The 27624-nt window shown below is 43.0% G+C and overlaps 2 protein-coding genes across 2 annotated transcripts in view; both read left to right on the top strand.

Moving 5' to 3' along the window:
• The window catches only part of cfdp1 (craniofacial development protein 1), a 43061-nt gene extending 38730 nt beyond the window's left edge, over nucleotides 1-4331 (top strand). Inside the window, exon 7 of the mRNA XM_072694991.1 lies at nucleotides 3197-4331. Coding sequence (XP_072551092.1) covers nucleotides 3197-3287 — 91 coding nt within the window. The 3' untranslated portion in view covers nucleotides 3288-4331. The remainder of the gene's footprint in view (nucleotides 1-3196) is intronic.
• Nucleotides 4332-16666: 12335 nt separating this feature from the next.
• The window catches only part of bcar1 (BCAR1 scaffold protein, Cas family member), a 99959-nt gene continuing 89001 nt past the window's right edge, over nucleotides 16667-27624 (top strand). The window contains exon 1 of the mRNA XM_072695001.1: nucleotides 16667-17195. Within this exon, the coding sequence (XP_072551102.1) occupies nucleotides 17184-17195 (12 nt within the window). The 5' untranslated portion in view covers nucleotides 16667-17183. The remainder of the gene's footprint in view (nucleotides 17196-27624) is intronic.

Genomic DNA, 27624 nt, shown 5'->3' on the forward strand with positions numbered 1-27624 from the left:
GCACCCATTGTTGACACAGATGTGCAAATACATGTGCACACACAAACGCACACAGCTTGTCTAATCCCGGTAGAGATGTGTTGCCAATAGAATAGGACTCTCTGGAGCAGGTCAACATGAACCTATTGACGCCGCGTCTAACGCCAGGCGTGGTCTAGAGGCGTTGATCTGTGGAGCAGTGAAACTGTGTTCTCTGGAATGAGAGCGCCATCGAATAGCGCCATCCAAATTCTAGTAAAAAGCTTTCCCAGGACAGTAAAGTTACCTCAACAAAATGAACAACAGGATGTTTTTTTTTTTTTCTTTTAATACCCTTGATTTCAGAAGAAGCAATGAATAAACAGGTGTCCTAATACTTTCCCCATGTAGTGTATGTCCTTGCTGCTCTGGGCTCAGAATGCCAGAACAACGTTTGAGAGAACTGTGTACCGCTACGTAACCGGAGTCATATTTGTGTAAATACTTGTATTAATATGCTGTCAGTCCACAAGCAAAGGGTCTGTACCTCTCAGCATGTCCAGAAATGCATGTGTAAAGTGAGTCCTTTAGGGGTGGTTTAAAGCACAAAATGCCTTTCTTGACTATAGGGGGCACCCAGCATCAAAAAAGACAAATTCTCGCATACTGCTGCTTTAAACTAAACTATCAATACGCTTTATTTACCCAGTTTAACAAAAGCTGCCTTTAAATGAAGACAAGTTTGTGAATGTAAACCTGGTGGTATTAATAAAGACCCGTTTTATATCTTTTATTTGGGGGGGGGGAAGCAGGCAGTTGGCGGTGGATCCAGACCAATCATAAATCACTAGCATTTAATGCCATGATACACAAATGTGACACGTCTGAATTCTCTGTCATCTCGCTGATATAAAAAGCACATTTTAGAAGTGTCCGCAGCTGGAGCACTCCGCTGAGGATTGGCAGGGCCATAATAGAATATCTAATATTAAAATATATCTCCATTCTTTCCTCAATAGCCTCTCATCTCCATGTGCAGATGCAGCTGCTCCATGAGCTCACTCTCAGCTGCTCCCCCCACACTGCTCTCAAACTTTACATAACGACTCCAGCTAGAGGTTCCATCTCTATGCTCTGTCATCATGCATGAAATGGATGTGAAAATGTACGTTTGTCCAGCCACTCTGTTCCTTACGTTTGTCCAGTAGAACATTCATTCAATATTCGGTTGAGGTTAGGATTTGTGTTTCCGTAATATATGGCTGTACATACCCCTACATAATGAATATAATTATATGACTGATAGAATTGGGGAGATGAGGAGGGAGCCCTTGTGGTGTAACAGGAAACTGGGAAAGGGGAGAGAAGCTTTAGCTTGGGCTTCCTCCCAAAGTTTATTTCCAAGTTATTTCTAAACAGATTGAAAAGGTCTGCATTTGCACATTTTTCAAGATCAATATTGTGTGTGATCCATATGCATCATGAGCAGGTCATATTTGTGAGACAATCAATCCATTGTAATTGAACTGAATAATTAGAACTGAAGGATTGTCAGCACCAGATTTGAGTAGGTTTCTTACATTAGCCTATATTGATTTATTTCTCCAGATATCGAGCAGATCAGCTGTTTCACTATGTATGCACCACCCCCGTGCCGTCGCAGATATGGTACTGATGCATAAGAAAAATCAGATGTCACACTTGAGCAAAACACTATGATACATATACATGATGCATTGTAAAGGTAACCTACACATATGTTGTTGCTGTCATGCAAAAAAAAACATCTAAGATTTTTAGTGTTTGGCAATATGAATCTGGCAATCTTTTAAAAATATTTTCCTCAAAATTTCAAAATGAATGGACAAATAGGAATGCTCCAAATGATTTGGAATATAATTGGAATATGTTTTTCCTCCTCCTGGATGTAGGAATGTAAGAAAAAAAATATTCTTTCTTTCAAAACAAACTGTTTAAATAAATAAATATATAAATATTATCCTGCTTTTGTTGGAGTCTCAACTTAGTCTCTAAGAATTTGAAGCATTGCTGATGATTTCATTCAGCAATTGGTAGTTCCACTGCTCCACTCTTACTTTTGTGTTTTCTTTTGCTCTTTTTGCCTTATATTTTACACTTCATTGAAGATCTCTTAAAATTTTATTTTGACAAATATGCAAAAAAAAGAAAATACGGACAAATAAAATACCATCTCGCAGGACTGTATGTACCCTGCGACCATGAAATGTGAACATTGGAACATAGCCTAAACCTCCGCTGTGTGCCATCACTGGAGTTGCCTACAGGCCCAAGGCCATGTAGAGAGGACACAGAAAATAGTGCAGCGCTGCAGAAAACCCCACAATGGGGAATGACATTGAAGAGGTGCTGTGTCATAACAGTGATTCTGCATATAGCATCAGCCCCTCCCTAATGCACTCAGTGACACATGAGAAAGGACAGACAGGAAGTTGTGTAAGAGGGTCCACCCCCCCTTTTTGCAGTAAGTGTGTGTTCTGACTTTGGAGGGAAACTTTACCAGGTAAAGTAGGGTAACCTCCAAAGTCCATGACCACCCAAGTGGTGAATTTTCTAACCACTTATGTAATGTAATAATGTATAATGTAAACCTCTTAAACTGTTTCTGTGTCTTTCATAACATCCTAGTTAGTATTCCATAAGTGCATGGGAAAAAAGTGTAAACTGCCCAAGCTAATCTCGGAAAAGTTATTTGAGTGAAGAATGCAAGTCTGGAATCATGTGCAGTTCTGTGAAGTTAGTGAGAGTTAGTGAGAATCTGTTACACATGGGTACTATTTATTCACTTAAATGTATAACTTTTTAATAATTAATTAAACTAATTGTTTACTTACTCAGCAGGCCGATGCACTACCATTATGGCCTGAGGGTCAAAAGTTTAAATCCTGAGCCATGCCACTTTTGCACAATAAGCCATGCTCTCTTCGGGTGGGTAGACGACGAGACTCGTGATGTTAGCTGGTGCAACTCGGGGCATGTCTGATGCCTGGCACAAGGGATGTGATTGCTGTCTTCGCGTGTAAATCTTACATCTGGTCCTGAAACTGACATGTAGACGTGCATGGTGTGCGTGTCTGACATTGCAAAAGCTCATACATGTCGTGTGTGTGTGTGCGTGTGCGCGTGCGTGCAGATGGTAACAGAGTCCACTCACATTTCTGTACTGACCGTCTCTGTGTGTGCTTTCCTGCTCCTCTAGGTATGTGGAGAGGAAGAACTTCCTGGAGAGAGTGGACCAGCGGCAGTTTGAGCTGGAGAAGAACGTGAGACTTAGCAACATGAAAAGATGACTGGAGAATGCACAGGGAGGATCCACTAATACATGGACTGTACAAACACACACACATACACACCCTCACTCTCTCTGTGCTGTGAGTCACTATTTGACACTGTTGGCCGTCTCTGTGATTGACAGCTCTCTCGTCTCCCGCTTCTAATCTGAGTCCACAAGAGCTGCCCACTCATCCGTCGATGGAGCCAATTGAGATTCACCCAAGAGATGGTCTTTGCCCTGTGTTGTGTATCCACTTCCATTGACCTGACCTGTATACGGACTGAATCTAGAAAAAACTCACTCATGTTATTCACAAACTGGACTCAGTAAGAACATGGCAATCAGGGGGAAAAAAACAGAACGCTGACACGTCTCAAAGGCATTCGTTTTTATGGTATATTTGTGGTATATCATGGTATAGTTCAAATAAGAGGTTTTAGCTATAGTGTTTCCAATTTTCTTTCAGAGTAGTTTTGCTCTTCAGTATGTCTGAGTTGGAAAGGACACTCCACAATACAGTCTATCTGCAAGATTTGATGATAAGTACTACTCTCTGAAATACGGTTCCATAGACTGTAAGATAACTCAGATGCTCTCAGATGGTTTTATGAAACCCATGTACTGCACCTGCCATTTCATGCATGTTCTAGACTCACACACAGCCTTGTGTAATTCATTAGGTAACTGCTACACTCTTGAAGAACTCATATCTGATGTGTACAAGCAGGGAAAATCCCAAAACCAGTGGCAGTAATGGGATTTCCAGATGTAGGTTTGGGATCCAGTGCTGATGGAGAATTTTCGCTTCAAGCTCTAGACAACTAACATCATAATGACATGCTTCTTACAGTCCTAGACATTTAGAGGTGTTCTCAGGATTAAAGGGTAAGGGTGTAGTTGTTTGTTTCTGTCTGTGTTTGTGCTGTTTCTCCTTTGAGAGTTTGCGCCGTTAAGATTGATTGTATGCTAATTACATCTCTCGTGCCGTAAACATTTTTTTTTTGTCTTTGCCCTTTCACACAGAATAAATCAAATCATTTGGTTTGGTCTTTTTCTAAAATATGCTGTTGCTGCTTGCTTTTAATTGCTGTGCCCAGCTAATTAATGACTCTGACCTCCTCCCTAAGGGGGAGGTGCAGAGTGTGGTTTGGGGGGTGTGGTTGATGTCATACTCCATGCCTCTTGCCTCAGATGGTTTCACCATAACAGACATACACAGCAAGACTACCCCATCATCCCAAGGGCTCAGCAGCCCACCACAACTGTGTAAAGAGAAAATGCCTTTAATTGTTCTACTACTACTCTTTTTGTCTGTTGTAACTATGTATCTCTCTCTCTCTCTCTCTCTCTCTGTCTCTCTGTCTCTCTGTGTGTGTGTCAAACTCTCACATTTTTAGAAATGCTTGACTTGACTGCAGGAGCTTAAAACTCAGGGTTATAGCAGGGATGGGGGAATGCCGGTCCTGGAGGACCAGATTCCTGCTCAAACACATCTGATGCAACTCACCTGTTTTTTGCCAGGTTTAGTTGGTCTGTTAGATCAGGGAAATGTTGGCCTCCCCTGCTCTATAGGCTCGTTTTTACAGTACTCGCTATATACATAATAATGTACATCTGTTTCAAATGCTGTAACAGTCACTGCCTACATACTACTTTGCCATGGATGTTAAGCAAAACCTCCACTACAGGTCAACGTTCAGTGTCAAAATCTGATGACGACGAACATGCCGACGGTGGAGGAGGTTGTGATTATGTACTTAATAAAAAAAAAAAGACGAGAGAGGCAGCAGGATAAATGGCTGTAAATGATGGATGTTAGTTTCTTCTTCGTCATGTCCATATAGCAGTGGTCGTGTGTCACTTGAACTTTTGTCTACACTGCCCCCATGATTTCCAGTGATAATGCTATGTTCTCGCTGTTCTTTCTAAAGCTCACAGAATGTGCACAAATATGGTGAAATATATAAAGCCCATATCAATTTGGAAAAAGTATGGAAACACTGTGTCTCAGATCACATCATCTACTCCCAAGTCCACACAGTCCATACATGTGGAAAGTAAGCTGCAAAAGTCTACGGCAGCTTAGCGCCACTTGTTTACACTGAAGTGATGAGGACTAGATGACCTAGACTGGCTGACCTGAATGAATTTCACCAAGTTACATTTTTTTTTCATTTTTATTTATTTATTTATTTATCCCCCCCACGCCTTCCCTTTTAACAATAACAGCGCCACCCTCCTCTGCTTGCTGGATGAGATTAGTGAACTCTGTTGGACAGGGTCGTCCATGTTTGATTCTGTGGTCAAACATTTTTTCCCCAATGTTTATTACTCATACACTCACTCATTCACATTTTGCGGGCTCCTTAACGAGGGCTTTCGATTGACTTTTGGTGCTTCGTATGAGGGACCAAAAGTTGCAATTACGTTTTATTCTCTTCCATCTGTTCACTGGTACCTGCTGCATAACGATCTGTAGATGCAACTCTGTAAGGACCGAATCAACAGATCTTTCCTGCAAAGCTGCATTCTTTGTGAAAAGAACATATTCATACATTTGAATGTAATTCAGAGGCCAATTATTCCTGGACTCTTGCACTCTTGGCTTCGTATGGCTGGGGCAGTTCCAGTTGTTCTAAATTATTGCCTTATTAGTAGATGTGGGTGTTCTGTAGAGGTCCCTGCTTAATAGTTTGTGTTTGTTTTGTTTGTTACATGTTTTTGTATGTGATTTCTGACTGAGATTACAATTTGATTCACTGTATATAGGATTAGGGATGTGTCACTCCAGGAATTATTTGTAATGGATCAGGTATCTGCTTTTAAAGAATGATCTAATTGTGATCCTTAGCTTTGTAACAGCAGAGCCCCTTTGGCCTTCTTTAGGCACCATTAACAGACATGATTCTCCTTGCTGCAGTGAAAAAGAACTTCTCCGAAGGTAACAGAACAGTTCTGCAGTGTGGATCTATTTTGCATGAGAACTTAATGCAGTATCTGTGGCTGTTGTGCTTTGCTTGTTCGTAGCATTGCTCATAGCATTTTTCATACAGACAGCCTTGCACCACCCTCCTGTTCCCTGTGCCCCCCTTTTTTTTTCTTTTTTTTTTTTTTAAATAAACTATCCTAGGCCTTGTTTGTTTGTGACCCTAGTTTGGAGAGAAAAACAAAAAAGAGCCTCATTTTAATAATGAAGTGATGTGGTGAGAGAGAGCAAGTGGGCAACTGTGCTCTCTTGGACTCCGGCTGCTAATAGCTGGCAGCAATCCGTAGGTCAAAATGAACTAAGTACCGTTTTTATAAGCTGACCGAGATGCTGAGAGAGAAAGAGCCTCTCTCCACGTCTTTTAACTCTGTGTTGGTTTATTTTGCTTTCAGGTCTTGTCTCAGTAGTGTGTTCATCCTAGAAGATAACCGGTTTGTTTACACATCGTCTCCCTTCTCCACATCAGTGCGGGACCGTCATGCTTGTTTACTTCCATTTCCACTGGAGACCCCGTCAGAGCAGCTTTCAACAGTTCATCTCTCCATTTCCGTAATTACAGACCCTGTTCCTCCCCCTGCTCTCCACATGCAGGAGCTGTGTGTGTGTGTGTGTGTGTGTGTGTGTGTGTGTGTGTGTGTGTGTGTGAGAGAGAGAGAGAGAGAGAGAGAGAGTGTTTTTCAGTGGGAGTAAATGGATGTGGAGTGTGTGAAGTTGTGGCCTGTTCTTCATGCTCATACAGCAGGTGTGTGTAGAGTGGAAAAGCCGCACTGCAGGAGGAGAGGAGTGTACTCCATGCTTGCTTCCCCCACTACATCACTGTCCTGCCGGCTCTGCTCAGCAAGACCCCCAACTGCCGCTCACAACCACCTCCCACTGTGGGGAAAACGGCTCCGGCGGCCTGTGATGCTCTACACATGCACACACAAGCAGATATCATATACACACCCATCCAGACAGTTATTGCAGACATATCTAAATACAGAGCCGTAAAAGGTTGTACCACACACTTACACCTTCCTCACACACACTCTGGAGAGAGTGACATTCAGGAGAGGCAGCCATGCTCATCCTTATTCATGGCCTGCCTCTCTCTCTCTCAGGAGCCGGTCATCCTCATCATTATTCAAACGCTATCTCTCTCTCCTTCTGTTTTTCTGTCTCTGACTCTCCCTCTGACTCTCTCTCTCTCTATTTCTGTCTCTGCTCTTTCTCTCTCTGTGCCTCTCCTTATTTTCTCTATCTCTGCCTCTCTCACTGATCTATCTTGTTCTTTCATTTTTACCTGCGCTCTCCTTTCGCACGCACTCTCTTCTACTTCTACTTCTCTGCCTCTCACCTTTTTATCTTTTTCTTTCCTTTGTTTCTCTCTTACTTTCTCTTTTTTTATTTTCTACCGGTTTGCCTCTACCTCTGACTCTCTTCTCGCTCTCTCCCCACCTCATTTATTCTTGTTTCTCTTTCTCTCTCTTTTTTCTTTTCCTGTCCCTGCCTCACACTCTCTCTGCCTCTCTCACTCTCTGCTTCTTACTCTGTCCCTGTCTCTGTCCCTGCCTCACACTCTCCCTGCCTCTCTCACTCTGTTTCTTACTCTTTCCCTGTCCCTGCCTCTCTTACTCTCTGCCTCTCTCACTCTCTGCCTCTCCCACTAATATATCTTGTTTGTGTGGTGTATTTCTTTTTTCCATTTTTGCCCTCTCATTGCCTTTTACTCTTGCTACCTCGGACTCTCTGCCTCCCTCACTGATATATCTAGTTTTTTTATTTTCCTCGCTTAGCCTCTTACTCTTTCTGCCTCTCACTCTCTCTGCCTCTTTTCCTCTATTTTGTTTTTTTTATACCTCTGTCATAATTTTTATTCTCCTCTCACACTTTTTTTTTTTCAATCTTTTTTTCGCTTTCTCCTTCTCTGCCTCACCGATCTATCTTCTTTTTTTTTCTGTCTCTCTGTTTCTCATTATTTTTCCCCCTCTCAAAATACAGTAATTGTCATTAGAGGTTCTGCAGAAAAACATCAGGTTTACAGGTTTTTCCTAATTACCTTCAAACACATTTAATTAAATATAAGTAAATCAGCCATTAGTCAGACTCAATAACACACACATACTAGTAACCTGCTCTTACAGCCTACATCACTGAGTTTAGGTGGTCAACCATTGTTTAAAATATATAAGTGTATACCCAAAAGAAGGTAGCATGGGGGAAACGTCAACAGGCTGACAGGGAGTGAGGGGAGAAGGACACAACCAATATCCAAATGGTTGCTGCCGGGAGCCAGTGGGACAAAACGGAGACTGCATTTCTGAACAGGTTCCGTGTAACTAAGTCAGCTGTGCTGTTTCAGTAGCATACACTGAGCTGTCGGGTTTGTCTGTGCAATACAACATCGTTCCCATTGGCTCCTGCCACTACCTGTTTAAACACTGGGCATGTCCTCCAGTCACTGACACTCACTCAACATGTTGTCGTTTCCCCTGGGCTGCCTTCTCCTGGGGGTCCTTCTATATTTTATTTCTCTGCTTGACTGCCTGGCCTCAGTGTTGTAGGCTGTAAGCACCAGTGGCAGTAGTTTGTGTTGCTGTGTGCTGTAGTGGTCACTCCTGTGTTACTGCAGATCTGTTCTGTAAGTGTCTGGGCTTTCACTTTATTGAAGGGGTTTGATTGTAATAATTCAGGACAGATCTGTAAATGAATGATGTGTCTCTGCTGAGCCTTTAATGAAAATGTCTGTAAATGCGTTGTTTTTTTAAATTAGGGTATTTGTCAGCTACTCTTGACGGTAATGTTTACCTTTTTGTTTTCTTTTATTTGTTTATTCTAGTTTCTCTTTCTCTGCCTCTCTTTTTTCTTTATTTTTGCTTCCTTTACTCTTTTTTTTTTTTCTTCACTTCTTTCTCTGCCTCTCACCGATCTGTCTTGTTCCTTTAATGTGTCTCTCTCTCTTACTCTCTCCCTCTCTTTTCCCTTCTCTGCTTCTATCACTTCTATCTCCTGTTTTGTAGCTGTTTCTTCTCAGCCTCTCGCACTGACCCAGCTTATTTATTTTTTCCCCCTTTCTTTCTCTTTTTGCTTTATTTCTCTATCTCTCAATCTCTATCTCTCTCTGTGTCTCAAATTGGGGCCCAATTTTGTCCACCTTGTCCTTGCATTATCTTTACATCCTCCTCCTCTTTCTTGTCATTGCTTTGGTCCGTTTAGGCGCGACCATAGTTTCTGTTTGACTCATTCCTTTCCATAATCTGGTCCCCAGTTTGCTTTAACGCCTTTCCTTTTCCTTCCCCTTTTTCTTGTTTCTGACTGCTTCCCTTTTCTTTTTGTCTCATTTGTTAAAAAGCATCACGGCTGAAGAAACGGGAGGGGCATTTCTTCTGTAGAAAGGCGCAGATCAGTGTGAAGTGCAGTCTCTTTCTGGGCTTGGCACATCCTCCTTCCTTCGCATGCTCTTTGAGTACAGTCGGTTTGCTAGAGCAGGCACAAATCAATAATGTCGGCAGAGTGAAACCCTCAGACTGGGACTCAGAACTCCCGGCCTGCGGCAGTTCGCACTGGGGAGGGCGTGTTGGAGTGAGGGTGGTGGAGGGTGCTTTGTGTTCAGTTGATTCACATAGTATCTATTAACAGTTTTGTCAGTTGTCTTTCAGCTTACCTCTGGTATTAGCTCTGATGTAATGGGTTTGGTTGATGCGGAAATGATGTTCACATTGGAACATAATGCAGACTTTGTGTGTCTAAAAGCCGCCTCATGGAGCCTTAGGCAGACGTCTGGAATGCCTGATGTATATTTGGCACAAACTTCACAACCAGGCATGTGTAACTGTCCATCACGGAGTGCAGGGCTTCAAATGAGGCCAGGGTCTTTACAAATGGACACCACTGTTGCGAGGATAATTATAAACAATCGCGGTGAAGAGAGCCAAAAATAACAGCAGGGTAACATGTTCCAAATGCCACTAACCTTCCAGCCCCTGCTCCTGCTGACATCTACTTCTGCTCTGGCCTCTGTCACAGGAAAGTGACACATTTGTTAAATATGTTAAGAAGAACAAAATGTGCAGAAGTCAGTCAGATGCTCAACATTTCAATGGTTTCCAGTCTTCTAGCCCATCTTCATTTAAAGACTAATAACACTAATTGTATGCAAGGAGAAAACAGTGCTGCACAGGCAGTGTGGACTAAAGAACTGGTTCCCAACTCTTTTTGAGCTGCAGTCTCCAAACATGCACAGTGCAAGGTTCCATATAGGACCTATATTTCTTCCTGAACACTACACCAACCTTCTCCACCTTTCTCTAGAACGCTACACACTTTTACACGTTTCTCCTGAACACTACACCAACTTTTTCTCCTTGAACACGCTACACCAACCTTCTCCACGTTTCTCCAGAACACGCTGCACTAACCATCTCCACGTTTCTCCAGAACACGCTGCACTAACCATCTCCACATTTCTCCTGAACACGCTACACTAACCATCTCCACGTTTCTCCTGAACACGCTGCACTAACCATCTCCACATTTCTCCTGAACACGCTACACCAACCTTCACGTTTCTCATTGAACACGCTACTCTAACCATCTCCACATTTCTCCTGAACACGCTACACCAACCTTCACGTTTCTCATTGAACACGCTACACCAACCTTCTCCACATTTCTCCTGAACACACTACACCAACCTTCATGTTTCTCATTGAACACGCTACACTAACCATCTCCACGTTTCTCCTGAACACGCTACACTAACCATCTCCACGTTTCTCCTGAACACGCTACACTAACCATCTCCACATTTCTCCTGAACACGCTACACCAGCCTTCTCCACATTTCTCCTGAACACACTACACCAACCTTCATGTTTCTCATTGAACACGCTACACTAACCATCTCCACGTTTCTCCTGAACACACTACACCAACCTTCATGTTTCTCATTGAACACGCTACACTAACCATCTCCACGTTTCTCCTGAACACGCTACACTAACCATCTCCACGTTTCTCCTGAACACGCTACACTAACCATCTCCACATTTCTCCTGAACACGCTACACCAACCTTCACGTTTCTCATTGAACACGCTACACCAACCTTCCCCACATTTCTCCTGAACACACTACACCAACCTTCATGTTTCTCATTGAACACGCTACACTAACCATCTCCACGTTTCTCCTGAACACGCTACACTAACCATCTCCACGTTTCTCCTGAACACGCTACACTAACCATCTCCACATTTCTCCTGAACACGCTACACCAGCCTTCTCCATGTTTCTCCTGAACACGCTACACCAACCTTCTGTACGTTTCTCCTGAACACGCTACATCAACCTTTTCCACGTTTCTCCTGAACACACTCCACCGACTCCACTTTTCTCATGAACACGCTACACAGACTACATGTTTCTCCTGAACACGCTACACCGACCTTCACGTTTCTCCTAGAACAGGCTACACCAAACTTTTCCATGTTTCTCCTGAACACGCTACACCAACCCTCTCAATGTTTCTGCTAAACACACTACATTAACCTTCTCCATGTTTCTCCTGAACATGCTACACCAACCTTCTCCACGTTTCTCCTGAACATGCTACACCAACCTTCTCCACACGCTACATCTCCTGAACATGCTACTCCAAACTTCTCCACGTTTCTCCTGAACATGCTACACCAACCTTCTCCACACGCTACATCTCCTGAACATGCTACTCCAAACTTCTCCACGTTTCTCCTGAACATGCTACAACAACCTTTCCTACGTTTCTCCTTGAACACTCTTGAACCTTTTACATATTTCTCCTGAACACACTCCACAGACTCCGCTTTTCTTATGAACACGCTACACAGACTCTGTTGTTTCTCCTGAACATGCTACACAGACTCTGTTGTTTCTCCTGAACACGCTACACCAACCATCACGTTTCTCCTTGAACACGCTACACTAACCATCTCCACGTTTCTCCTGAACACGCTACACCAACCTTCACGTTTCTCCTTGAACACGCTACTCTAACCATCTCCACATTTCTCCTGAACACGCTACACCAACCTTCACGTTTCTCATTGAACACGCTACACCAACCTTCTCCACATTTCTCCTGAACACGCTACACCAACCTTCTCCACATTTCTCCTGAACACACTACACCAACCTTCATGTTTCTCATTGAACACGCTACACTAACCATCTCCACGTTTCTCCTGAACACGCTACACTAACCATCTCCACGTTTCTCCTGAACACGCTACACTAACCATCTCCACATTTCTCCTGAACACGCTACACCAACCTTCTCCACATTTCTCCTGAACACGCTACACCAACCTTCTCCACATTTCTCCTGAACACACTACACCAACCTTCATGTTTCTCATTGAACACGCTACACTAACCATCTCCACGTTTCTCCTGAACACACTACACCAACCTTCATGTTTCTCATTGAACACGCTACACTAACCATCTCCACGTTTCTCCTGAACACGCTACACTAACCATCTCCACGTTTCTCCTGAACACGCTACACTAACCATCTCCACATTTCTCCTGAACACGCTACACCAACCTTCTCCATGTTTCTCCTGAACACGCTACACCAACCTTCTCCACGTTTCTCCTTGAACACGCTATACCAACCTTCTGTACGTTTCTCCTGAACACGCTACATCAACCTTTTCCACGTTTCTCCTGAACACACTCCACAGACTCCACTTTTCTCATGAACACGCTACACCAACCTTCTCCATGTTTCTCCTGAACACGCTACACCAACCTTCTCCATGTTTCTCCTGAACACACTACACCAACCTTCATGTTTCTCATTGAACACGCTACACTAACCATCTCCACGTTTCTCCTGAACACGCTACACTAACCATCTCCACGTTTCTCCTGAACACGCTACACTAACCATCTCCACATTTCTCCTGAACACGCTACACCAACCTTCTCCATGTTTCTCCTGAACACGCTACACCAACCTTCTCCACGTTTCTCCTTGAACACGCTATACCAACCTTCTGTACGTTTCTCCTGAACACGCTACATCAACCTTTTCCACGTTTCTCCTGAACACACTCCACAGACTCCACTTTTCTCATGAACACGCTACACAGAATACATGTTTCTCCTGAACACGCTACACCAACCTTCACGTTTCTCCTAGAACAGGCTACACCAAACTTTTCCATGTTTCTCCTGAACACGCTACACCAACCCTCTCAATGTTTCTGCTAAACACACTACATTAACCTTTTACATATTTCTCATGAACACGCTACACAGACTACATGTTTCTCCTGAACACGCTACACCGACCTTCACGTTTCTCCTTGAACAGGCTACACCAAACTTTTCCATGTTTCTCCTGAACACACTACACCAACCCTCTCAATGTTTCTGCTAAACACACTACATTAACCTTTTACATATTTCTCCTGAACACACTCCACAGACTCCACATTTCTGCCAAGCACGCTACACCAACCTTCTTAACACTCTACAGAATATACTGTAGAGTCCTTTTAATTTAGGACGTAACCAACATTTCCTTTTTTTCCCCATGTTTTTGGTGTCCAACAATCTGCAACCTGGTTCAAAAGACCGTAAAACTAAAATCATGTTATCTATTTATTTGCATCCAAATTGGTTTTACTTACAAAACAGTACAAACTATGAATCACCACAATGGTCCATATCCAGAGATTCTGCAGTGGAAGACTAACCTGAATGCAACACACCTGTTCGGAGGCTCGGCAGGAGCTGTGTTGACCCTTGTTTCACACCCCAAGCACATTAATAGGCCAAACTAATTTCATGTTTCCCAGTGGTACCTTTCCTTTTCATACATGCACTGTACAGATTAGGGCAAGAAGGTGAGAGCTGATACGAATATTTGAAGGTTAGAATTGAACTCGTAAAACCTTGGTTGAGTGTATAATTAAAAGCCATTTTGGGTGTTCAAGGCTGCTCCTGCCAGAAAAGGTCTTGGGGAAAAATGTCTCGGGTGAGTGTAAAAGTCCACACACGTCGTCTAATGGTAGCCCTGCTGTTCTGTGCTTCTTTGTGGAATATGGATGTTGGGTTTTTCATTCCAGCCATTTTCTAATATCTGGTACCCTGAGTTTAGAGTTCCCAGGGAAGGGCCTTGAAACGTTCCTCTCAAGTACATTTTTCATTTCCACTTATTCATTCCCATTTAATGAATAACCCTGGACGTATTTCACAAAGAATGCTTTCATTTAAGACTCAAGTCAAGCCTGTCCACTAGGAGGAATCCTGTGAAATACTGCTGCTATGGAGGGTAAAAATGTCTTGTAAAATAAAGAAGGACATTTCTGCTCAGATGAAGTGGTGTTCCTACTGTCGATTATGCTGAACAGTGTTCACCTCTGTGTGTTCTCGTGATTGGAAGCCGCCTGCTGTCGATCCTGTCAAGCTGAGATCATAACACTGTGAGGGCTTCATTAAAGTGAGTGCTCAAATTCTGACATCTACAGCTACAAGCCGTCAGATTGACCTCATCCAATTTACAAGAATCTTATTTGAAGCCTGAAACAGATGAAAACAGATGACTGACGGGTAGAATACTAAATCTGGGAACTTTTGTTTTTAGAAGAAGATGCAGTCGTGTCCTGTCGAGTCCAGGGCTCAAGGCAGCAACCTTCTGGACACAAGGCCTCTTCGGTAACCTTAAGGCCACAACAGCCCCCAGCTAATCTCTCAAAATTTCAAACTTAATTCCACAATCTCTTTACCTTTACATGTTTTATTAAAACATCTGAAATAGTAGTATTAGGTTACATTTTTTGATAAAGAAAAGCAGATCATTTTGAAGAACTATTGCACAGGTATTTAACAACAACGACAACAACAACATTATTCATAATAATAATAATAATAATAATACTTGGTGCTCATAAAGTAGTGTTGTTGTCAAGACCAAGACCAAAACTTTTAGTATTCCAGAGACAAGGCCGAGCCCAGATTGAGATTTCTTTTTCATCACATTAAAATAAAAAAGAGAAAATTGAAATTTTACAGATTTCTTTTTTTGTGCTTAATTGTACATTCATGATCACTCATTACACATTATATATGCACAAAGCCATATTATTTCTCACCATATGTTTTGCCAAATCAAATAAAAGAATATATAGCCTAAAGTATTATTATTATTATTATTGTTATTATTATTATTATTATTATTTTGCTATTTCATGCTACGTGATGCTAAACTGCATTGTGCAATGCGTCTCGGTGCTACCAGGTGGCTTTCATGGAGAAAGTAGAGAGTTAAGCGTTTGTACAGCCTTGAATGTCACCAAGATCAACAAGCATGGCTGCCACTGTCAGCTTGGACCTTCTGTTTTTCGAGTGGAGTGGATCCAGTCCCTTCATTTTTTACCTCTTGAAAGCAAAATGCAGTGACTAGTAGACTTTCCTGCAGCGTTGCTGCACCCTTCCTACTCAACGTTTCCAGCCTCTGAGGTCTGAAACCATCCTCAAAATGTCTGTAGAGTCGATGTAGTCCACGCAGAAAACCACTGCACTGTAGGGCGACTGCAGGCTCTGCTCGCAGGCATGTCCGTTAAGTGTGCTGATTGGAATATTAGGACCACGCCCACACTGCTCTCAGTCAGGTATGGGTGTCACGCGCTGTCAACACGCGCTTTATCGGATTTCTGGCCTGTTCTGTCCCCCCGCGACGTGCTGGGAGTTTAATATAGCCCTCTGTCCTGTACAAACACTTTAAATATTTTATGCTGTCTTCTCTGAGACTTCAGCATCAGGTGGCTTTCCCTGGTTCCTAATCGATATATCTTATTGTGAGTGATCAATACGGTCACGCGTGCGCCTAGGTGAACGTGGGACGAAGCCACACGGCTCCATTTAGCGGGAGTCTGTCCCTTTAAACAGAACTTGATGATTCCATCGTTGAGAGAGAGAGAGAGAGAGAGAGAGAGAGAGAGGGAGAGAGAGAGAGAGAGAGAGAGAGAGAGAGAGAGAGAGGAGAGAGAGAGAGAGAGGGAGAGAGAGAGAGAGAGAGAGAGGGAGAGGAGAGAGGAGGGAGAGAGAGAGAGAGAGAGAGAGAGAGAGAGAGAGAGAGAGAGGGAGAGAGAGAGAGGGAGAGGGAGAGAGAGAGAGAGAGAGAGAGGGAGAGGGAGAGAGAGGGAGAGAGAGAGAGAGAGAGAGAGAGAGAGAGAGAGAGAGGGAGAGAGAGAGAGAGAGAGAGAGGAGGGAGAGGGAGAGAGAGAGAGAGAGAGAGAGGGAGAGGGAGAGAGAGAGAGAGAGAGAGAGAGAGAGAGAGAGAGGGAGAGAGAGAGAGAGAGAGAGAGGGAGAGGGAGAGAGAGGGAGAGAGAGAGAGAGAGAGAGAGAGAGAGAGAGAGAGAGGGAGAGAGAGAGAGAGAGAGAGAGCCTGGCTCTGCATCGAGCTGACGAGCTCCAACTCCACACAGCCGCATTACAGACACGTCCAGAAAGTGTGCGCGCGAACTAGCCGCGAAGCTAGCTAACGATCAGCAACGGCAACGGCAGCCCGTGTTGCTCGCTCGTGTGTTCGTCTCGCAGAGTCTCAGCCTGTCGGGTGACATTGTGGAAGAGGACTGGGCTTTATTCTGAAACCCCCCACGTTTGAGGTGGACTGCGTCCGGGCTCTGGTGGGTCGGATTTTCCCCCCTGACATTTACCCCAGACAGCCGTTACAGAGAGAGAGAGAGAGAGAGGGCGAGATAGCGCGAGGGAGAGCGAGCGAGAGAGAGAGCGAGCGAGCGCGCGAGCACAGTGGAAAGCATGGACTAGAGCCGCACTGAAGGCGTGCTGGAGAAACATCTGCTTGTTTTTTCTGCCTGTTTGAAGACGTGGAAGGAAGCAGCCTGGTCGGGTACCGTCTTCGTCGAGCTACAGTGGACTGAGAAGGACCACAAGATGTCTGTGCCGGTAAGAAACGCTGCTGAAGCGAACTTGTAATTGTATGTTTATAAGTCATAACGCGGCTGCGCTGCTTGACTAAACTCTGAGCGATGTTACTCCGACTTTCCCCAGCGCCTTATTGCAGCAGCAGCACCACCACCACCACCACCAACAGCAGCAGCGGCACCACCAGCCGCTTTCCTCCAAGGCTGACATGTCCACAGCCTGTCCTACTGTAATACTGTATTATATGACTGTAAAGACGTTGTTCCATAAACGTGGCGTGTTTGTAATTCCCCATATCAGGCAGCTCAGACCCGAGGGGGATGTGTCATCTGTCTCATCTGCTGTGGAAACTGGCCTGGGTGTTGTTATGCTGCACACTGGCTGATGCCAGCTGGAGAGTACTGTACTAGATTGGATTTCCAGGGCTATTAGTCTGCGTATACAGTACCAACCCCCATAAATAAATCACTGTACTGACAACAGTAGAGGGAAGAGCCAAATCCTCATTCAGTATGCTGCCCACCCCAGACAAATACATGCTTGGCAGAAACAGGCTAATAGGCTGTGCATTCCCTAGATGAGTTTAGTTTGATGAGCTGTTTATGTCAAAAAGAGGTGCATTTTAGGTGAGGACTGAAAAGGTGACTTTTGAAAGAGAGACTAAGAATGAGCTCTCAGGTGCTGAAACCCATCCTCAGCTTTGAGGTATTTGTGCTTTGGTGTTGTGCAAGTACAGTGTTGCAAATTAGGAGGTTCTAGATTAAGAGATCCTGTCTGAAATAGACTGTTATGATGAACATAATATGGAATAAATCCCAGTTATACTGTGTAGACCAGAGGTGGGTGATTCTGACCTGAAGAGTCATATTTCTGCAACTCACCTGTTAATTGAAAGGTTTAGGTCTGTTAGAGCAGGGAAATCAACAAACTGTGCTGGACTCCAGCCCCTGTTGACCACCCGTGGTGTACACTGTAGTCACATTGTCTAGAAAAGTGTCTGGTTATTAGGAACACTGTAGAATACATTCTGGTTCTATACATTCTGTTTATAAGGAGTGGACTGTAGTCTCGAATAGTCTGGTTTTAATAAATGCTGTAGAATACATCCTGGTTATACTGTGTAGACTTGTCAAGCGGTCTACAATAGGGTGGTTATAATATTTTTTAGAATACATACTGGTTATGCTGTGTAGACTTGTCAAGCAGTCTACAATAGGGTGGTTATAATATTTTTTAGAATACATACTGGTTATGCTGTGTAGACTTGTCAAGCAGTCTACAATAGGGTGGTTATAATATTTTTTAGAATACATACTGGTTATGCTGTGTAGACTTGTCAAGCAGTCTACAATAGGGTGTTTATAATATTTTTTAGAATACATACTGGTTATACTGTGTAGACTTGTCAAGCAGTCTACAATATGGTGGTTATAATACACTCTTTAGAATACATACTGGTTATGCTGTCTAGACTAGTCACGCAGTCTACAATATGGTGGTTATAATACACATTTTGGAATACGCACTGGTTAAACTGTGTAGACTAGTCATGCAGTCTACAGTAGGGTGGTTATAATACACTTTTTAGAATACATCCTGGTTATACTGTCTAGACTAGTCACGCAGTCTACAATAGTGTGGTTATAATACATGTTTTAGAACACATACTGGTTAAACTGTGTAGACTAGTCATGCAGTCTACAATAGGGTGGTTATAATACACTTTTTAGAATACATCCTGGTTATACTGTGTAGACTAGTCACGCTGTCTAGAATAGAGTTGGATTGTAATAAACACTCTTTAGAATACATGCTGGTTCTACACTGTATACATTCTGGATACGTGTAGACTGTAGTCACACTGTCTAGAACACAGGTTACGTATCAAAAACACTCTGAAGAATACAGACGATATCTTGCTCAGACTTGTAGATAAGCCCATTCCAGCAGTTGGTCCCAGTCTGCAGCAGTTGGCCATTTTGCAGCTTTAGGTCTGCGTTTTACTCAAGCGGGGTGAGATTTATTGAGTGGCCCTCAGGGACACAAAACTTCAGAAGCTTGCCAATTACAGAAATAGCATGCTGCCTGCAGAGAGAAAGAGCAAGGCAACATGCCTTATTTTGTTTTCTGCCCATATTCCGGCAAATCCCACCTCGTGCTCACAGTCAGTGAAATGTTAGTAAGGATGAACCATCAGCCAGTCGGAGTGCAGTGGGCGGGCCCTGTCTTAATACAGGTGGGGGAACACAGATTGTGGCGTCCCCTGGGGCCGAGAGGGGCTAATTTGGGTCCTGTCTGTTTAGGTAATGACCAGTCTTAATCCTGCAGTGGTTCTGGGGAAATGTAACCTGGTGCTCTTCACCAGGTTCAGGATGAGTGGTTGTGGACAGAAATCGGTTCTGTATATTTCACATTTCATTTGTTCGCGTGGCGTCGTCTCCATGGTGATGATGCAACACAGCTCTGCGGATGTGCTAGTCCGACTGGGTTGCCATTTAACATTCGTTTTGTGTCCACATTGTATCTCAGTACCATTTGGCTGGATTCCAATTAAACCTTTCACTAAAGTGTCAAGTCAAATGGGTTTTTATTGACATTTCAACTACATACAGAATACACAGTGAAACGAAACAACATTCCTCCATTCCTATGCTGTTTGTTTGTTTGTTTTTTTTACTTCCTATAACTGGTTTCTCACCTGTTATTACCAGAGCATTATACGTGCAAGTTTAAAGTGTAGTTTAAGTGATTGGAACATAATCTGATCATAATGCATCCTGGGTGCGTTTACACCTGACTTTACACGTGATTGCGATCCAGTGAACGAAAACACATGTTGATACAAGATGTAAACAGCCTATAATTTTATTTGACCAGTAACAACAATCAATGTCTTTTTGATTTGTATGATAAAAAACAGTAAATATGAACATCAAGTAGGGTATTTGCTTTTTCACAATTCCAGTGTTTTCCGGCAAACTGGAATTACAATAAGTACCAGTTGCTCTTTAACAATCCAGACTGGCAATTAAAATCCTTAAAGAAAAAACTGTTGGCTAATAATAAAGTTGGCTGACCGAACAGTATCAGCCTCTTCATATAGGTAACAGCACACCGTGCTGACTGGACACGAGGACCCAAGGCAGACAACAAGAATGTCCAATAAGATCTCTGGAATAATTACAAAAAATAATTACATTGTCCTTGTCACAGTGCTCAAATCTCATTGATCTCAATATCAGTCCACCCACTCCTGTTAACCTGGGCAACGGAAAAAGGCAGCAACTGAGAAGTGCACTGACGTACTCTAGCTCATTTGAGTTTTGTTGAGATATGGGTGGGTGAAATGGGAACCCAACCCGGTTCTAAAAGGTAGCAGAAAGAAAGTATGGAGTGGACAGGGTCTTGTTTATGTCCGGCACCCAAAATGAATCTCAAGCTCCATCTTCTCGCCACTCATGCTCGTACCACTGGTGCTATTCTTTCTCATTTCACAAACTGCCACTCTGTCGAAGATTCACTTTCCATCACACGCTGTAGCGGAGCATGTGGGGACTACATAATGGGGAGAGTGTGTGTTGTCTACAATGGTGTGAGTGTATCTTCTGCTAAAGTCTCTTCACAGTTATGAGGAAGACATGGAAGCCATGAAATGTTTTCAGGCTCGCAGTTTATTTATTCAGTGACTCCAACAATAACCCAGTGTACCTTGGTGGTTATAAATGGAGTATTGTGTAATTGAAAGACCATTTTTTATTGGAGAGGCGCTAGAATGCTGTTTTACTAAATAGTTCCAGCTTCTGCTATGTATGTCTTCATATTTCCCCACAGGCTCCTACACATCCACTGGAATTCTTCTCGTAGGCTTTGCGTGGCCTCTTACATGTTCAGACGCATACGTTGATCTATACATAAATGACAGAGTATTGATGGGAGCCAGCGCTTGACTTGGAGCATCACTCAGACCCTGTACATAATACATACATTAGCTTCCAGTAGCTACATACATTAAGTAGAAAGCCTTAATGCCTGCTTTCAGGGATATTAGAGGAACAGTGTTGACCTACCTAGAGTCAGGCGCTCAACCCCAGGCTCCAGCCTGTCCACCATGGGCTGTGAATTAACATTGTTGGAGTGAGCTGGTTTTAATAAACATCATTGTTGGAATAAGGTGTTTGGAAGATGTTGGATTTTTGGTTGCTTAACACCAACAACATATCAGTGTTAAACAACAATAATTACTTGTTGTTTGGATGTTAACATAATGACGTTCAGCAGACGTTGGGTTTTAGTCACCATACCTCACAACTAAATCACAATGGTGTGTGACATTTAAAAGATGTTGGATTTAGATTACCTGACACTAGTGTAAACATCTAACAATGTTAGAATGTCACATTAAGTGGACGATTAGGATTTTGACACTGACCATACATTGGGTTTTGACCAAAGTCTGTTAACTTGGTTCACTCGTAGTTATTTCCAGTCATACGAGACCAAATCTAAAAAAAAAACTGATTTCTGTGAATGGGGAGAGACCAAAATTCTCTCTGAAACAAATATCAAATTACTGTTTCAATACATATTTTAAATGACAGCTAAAATCTGCTAAAATCACATGAATAGTTAGTATTGTTCAGGCTTGCGAAGAATGAGGAGGGTTTTCCTGATTTTGCTGAAGGGAGAGGACTTTATCTGTAAACGGACGCCATGTTGAGCGAGAACTCCCAAACCTATTTCAACCAGTGGCTGGTCTGCTTGTTTAGATCTGCTGGTTTTGATCACCATGGCTCTGTCCAAAACAGAAGGCAGCTGCCTTGATGCCTTGCTCCATGCCTATGCTGTCTCAAGTCAGTCCCTTAGAAGGCAACATTGTGATGAACGTGCCTACAATTGAATTGTGTTTGAGACACACTGCGAAAGCAGCACATCATGGCGCTTCCAGGTTAATGAAAATTACTCTCAGCTTGTGGCATAACTAATTAATATCGTTAGACTTTTCTTATTAGACATAAAATGTTAAGGGGAAATAATTGTAAAGAATGCATCTTCCATGTATTGTCTTTATTGCTACTGTCTATAACTGTTTATTCAGCTATACCAAGGAAAATGCAGTTTTCCATTTTAGGGCCTCTTTAAAACTCTTTTTTTGGCTCTGTGCTCGACTCCTGGAGTTCAGTGCAGGCAAGAGAGGGAGGAAAGTTTGCGCCCTCCATTCCATCTCCCTCTTCTGTGGAGTAGGAGGTTAAACGAGGCCTCAGCGGGGAGCGTCACAGACGCTCCCATAAAGCTCGCTCTGAAGCCTGACATTTGGCGCTCGTCATAGATGATGCGCCGCATACATATTAATAATCGTGGCTGAGGTGAGCCGTTTGCATTTCAATCACGTCGGTACCCACCCCGGCTATTTGTGAGTGGGGTTGCCCTGGCAACCGAAAGCCTATAGCCAGGCATGGATGATGCTGTGCATGAGGTGAACGGGCAAGCGTGAGCTTGCACAAGTTGCGACACACGTTCCTGCGTTCCTCCGGAGATATCTTTTCCGTTTTCTCTGTCTGACATATACACACACACAAACACACACAGGCATGCACTCTTACACAGTCACACATCAGTGCTCTCAGCTTGGTGGCTCCCAGCACATGCGCTAGACACATTTGTAGCCACATTTAATGATTGAGGATATCTCTGCCTTTTCCAAGCGCACACACACACGCATATAGGTACACAGGCAAGCATCTTAATCCAGTGGTCAGCAGACACATTCATTGGTTTGGAGCTGACAGCTCAGCAGATATGCTGGTGTTTAGACTAGGAAGCTGCTGCAGGTGTAGATATGATGAATGTGGATGTGGTTATAAATATGTATATCACCACAGGACTCACTGCTTCCTCTTTTAGCTAAAGAGCAGATTATACAGGTGTGCTGCCTCAGTTCAACAGAGCTTAGCAGTCTATAGCGTGGGCCGTGAATGAGGTGTAGCTAGGCCTGTCACAATAATTACGTTATTGATTTATCATATAAAATATGGACATGACCTTGATCTTTTTGCTGACCTTGATGTTGCCCAATGTCTTTACTTGTGTCTTTGTTGCATGCTTTTGTCGGCTCTCTGGGATTCTGGGTGTAACTGCATTATGATGCTAAAAGATATCATTATATCAGTGGCATAAAATGCCCTCAAAATGACAATAATGTCATTTAGCACAATTATTTTTGGGACAGTATACACTACATGTCCAAATGGACACCCCTAATGAATGCACTTAGCTGCTTTCAATTGCACCCATTGCTGACACAGGTTAATCTGAATCTCAGGAGCAGATAAACATGGACCTTTTGGCATCACGCCTAATGTTAGTCATGGGCTAGAGGGTATAGAGGGTAGTAGTGGAGCAGTGGAACTGTGATCTCTGGAATGATGGAGTTAGGAGTTGGGAATGAGGTGAGGTGGTGATCATCCAAAATGCTAACCTCACCACTAACTCTGTTGTTGCTGAATGCAATCAGATCCTCACCGCAATGCTTTAATATCTAGTAGAAAGCCTTCCTACATCAAAAGTTAATTTTGTTCATATAGTGTATATAGTCCAAATAGGTATTGTGACAAGCCTACGTGTAGCAAAGATGCACACAAACACTGCTACTTGCACTTATCAATATGAAAATACCCCTTGCTCATCTTGCTCAGTGTGTGTGTGTTAGTGCATGTGTTGGTAGTTGTGAAAGATGGAAGGATGCATGTGTTTGCATGCACCACATGCCTGTGCAGGAGCAGTGCAAAGAATCATTGAGCTAAAGGAAGGATGTGCTATGTGTGTGTGTATGTGTGTGTGTTGCTATGGGCTAGTGACTACCTATGTGAAGTATGAAAATGTAAAGATACTGTGGAAAAGCCTCACATTCTTCTGCTATGTGATATCAGTAACTCATTGTGTGTGGGTTTGGGGGTGTGTGTTTGTAAGGGTTGAGGGGGAGGGTCTGCCAGAGTATCTCTGATATAATGTGGGAAGGGAATGTGGTGTGAGGGAATGTGGCTTTCTCTCCCTCTGCCTCTCCTCTATTCATTCTTCATCTCTCTCTTCCTTACACCCCTGACCGCTGCAACCTCACCCGGTGCCAGTGAGTGGGGTTTCGTCACCTCATTTACACACACAGAGTTTTATTTTCTGTCTGTCTGTGTGTGCATGTGTGTATATGTGTGTCTGTGTGTGTTGCTTTGCTAAAGTGTGTTTGTTCCTGTGGGAACAGTTCAGTGTGATTTCAAGCACAGTCCTGCTGATTTCAAAGCCTGGTGTTGTTTTACTCAGCATGGCGTCGGTCACTGTTTCCACAGCTCAGGCCAGCAATGCCCAGTGTTCCTCTCACCACAGCTCACGGGGGAACATATCAGAGGCACCAGGGGTGTAAATCTGCCTACTGAAGGTGATTCTGTTGCATCCTGTTTGCAGTGTTAGGACTGATCAAACATAGGATTGGATCATTCAGTATTAAATATTGTTTCATTTACAGAAACTGCTGTATAATTATCCCACATGTGTGATTGGTTGAGAGGCATTTCAGGCTTGCCAATCTCTCTTGATAACGAGACTTGGAATGAGTCGTACTTGCATCAGAGTGAACACACCTAGAGGACATTCCTGTAGGTTAGTTAGCCTTTTGCCCAGATATTAGTATCAGCTACAGCCATTCACTTGAATCAGTGTAAGGTCAGACATTGACACCCCTGCTTTTGAACAGTTTTCTGAAGACTACTTCAGCTCCTTGTTCAGCTTGATCATCGATTGTCAATACAAGTCGAGGGTGGGCTGGATGCCATATTAACGTTTCCAGGCAAACTCCGTAACGGTAATGTCCCTCAAGATTAAATGTACGTAACTTTTTGGAATCAACCACATTTAAAAATGCTGTGGAATTGCAAACTGAGCAAAGAAAGAGAGAGCTCAAATTGGATGCTGTGGTTGTGTTTTGTGTGGTAAGCTGTGTTTGGCTAGCTCTGCTGTGTTCTAATACTCACTGTACTGAGTTGAGTATCAGTCAGTGTGCATCCACTTAGTGGTGTTAAAAGCCTTTACTCTGCTTACCCCACAAGGCGCTTTACTTCTATAATTCAATTTTTATTTTTATTTTATTGTTTTATTAGTCTCTACAATTATCCCACAGGTGTAATTGGTTGAGAGGTATTCAATGCTTGCAGATCTCCCACGACAATGGGACTCCGAACGAATCATACGTACATCAGACTGAACACACCAAGAGGACATTCCTGTTGTCAATTAGTAGCTGAAATGTGTTAACTGCTGCTAGCCCTTCTTTCAAAAAGCAAAGAAATGATAGATGTCTCAGAATTAATAAAATTAATGTTAATAAAATGTTTATTATATGTATAGTTACGTTATACTACGTGAATATTAACATATTCTGAAGGCTTGTCTGTATAGTCAGTCTGTATAGTTGGTCATGGGTGGCACCTATTGAAGCTCTGCTATAGAGTAGCAGTATGTCACGCAGGGATAGCCTGTGCTAGGCTCCGACTGTAACAGTGATTGTGTGTGTGTGCCGCATGTTTCTGCTGAGTTGCTAATGAAACGTGGCTAGCGCATGTGGCCACACCATGGCTAGGCCCTGAACTCAGCTTAACCCACTCTATTGTTCCACATCGTTTTCAGACTCCCCTCTGTGTGCATGTGTGTGTGTGAGTGTGTGTCTGAGACCACATCTGAGATTGCAGGTTTGAGTTTGCATGCCTTGTTTGAATATTTTGTTTGCAGGTCAGTGTAAAAGAGGAGAGGCTGTGTGTGTGTTTCTTGTGATCTGCTGGCCTTTTCTGTAGATCCTCATTGTAGTGCAGCTGGTAGCGTGAAATCGTATGTGTGTGCGTGTGTGTCTACACTGCTGCCAGTGCCAAATCGGCCCGTCTCCGCTGTCATAAATCTCCACAGTGATGTGTGTGGTGGCAGTGTTAATGGCGGTCCATAGATCACGCCTGGCCTGTCTCAGATTGGGCTACATGTGTTTGGAGTGGAGGGGCGAGTGACGCTCACTGCCTCACTTATCCCTGAACTGTCCCGTCAATACAGCATAGAGAGAGAGAGCGAGAAAGAGAGAGAGAGTTGCAGTCTGTCTGTGGATTGATCCTCATTTGAAATGCAGAGTGGCTTGGCAAGAAGATGAACATGCAAGCTGGAGAGTTGTGCGAGGAGCAAGAGCAGAGAGAGAGAGAGAGAGTACAAGGAGTGGCAGGCAGATGTAAAGTGAAAACAGGGTGAAGGGAGGACAGGGGCTGGAGATGGAGAGAGAGAGAGAGCGAGAGAGAGAGAGAGAGGAAAAATGTCAAGGAGAAAGGGGAGAGTTGGATGGACGACAAAAAGAGACGAGGCTGGAAAAAGAGAGCAAAGGATAAGGAAGGCAAGATGGAGGCAGTGAAAGCCAGTCAAATCCACCAGCTTGAATGACCTCGTTTGGTCACAGTGTACATATGAACACTGGAAACTGGACCTGATGTATTAGTATTGTAGAAAAATGCTGGATCGGATATGAATGTAATCCAATCGTGTATTTCCAATCAGGCTGAAGCAAATATAATGAAAATACCTTCAGACAAATGGACATACGGAAATACCTTCAGTATAGCTTGTTATGCAGCTTTAGTTCTTGAATGAGGAGGTGACATTCCCTGTTTTGTGTGTGCGTCATTTAATTGCAGTGCTTAAAAGTAAAATAATAAATTCTTCATTGCTGCTGCTGCTACTCAAGGAATCCATTGCTTGTTTGTTTCTGACATCTTATCTCGATTTTAGAACATTTATACGAAAACCTTGAAGTTGTGAAGGGATGAATTTCGAAAGAAAATTGTACTTGACGTAAATAGGCCTTTAGGCTGAGGTTACATTAAAAGATGTCTATTTTACAGCGTAAAGTAGCACAAATGCTTAGATGTTTTCTTTTCAAAAGGCATAACTAACACACAATGATGATAAAACATGTCCACACTAAAAAACACGGATTTACTTGATATGAAAGTGTACTTTCCACAGGATGCAAATATACTAGCAATACAGTAAACTGAAAGACAAACTGATGTGGGTATAATGTTTTTCATTAAATGGAGCACTTGTCATATGGTAAAAATATTGTATCTCAATATTTATCATGATACATGCAATCACAGACTAAAAACATCATTAGCGACAGATTCTTATACACTACTATTCAGATACTCTCCCTTACTGAATAGAGTGTTTTTCTGCTGCACTTCATCTAATTAAACCATATTAAAGAAGCCTGCAGCTGATCAGTGTTTATTAGGCCCTAACAGTATCCTCGATATGCTTACAAAACCCTATTATCACAATAACAAAATTTATCACAATACAATAAAATATCGTCATATTGCCCAGCTCTAGTCAGACGTCAATCAGCCTGAGCTAACTTGATGCTAACTAATGG

Source organism: Salminus brasiliensis, chromosome 13, assembly GCF_030463535.1.
Source record: "Salminus brasiliensis chromosome 13, fSalBra1.hap2, whole genome shotgun sequence".
NCBI lineage: Eukaryota > Metazoa > Chordata > Actinopteri > Characiformes > Bryconidae > Salminus > Salminus brasiliensis.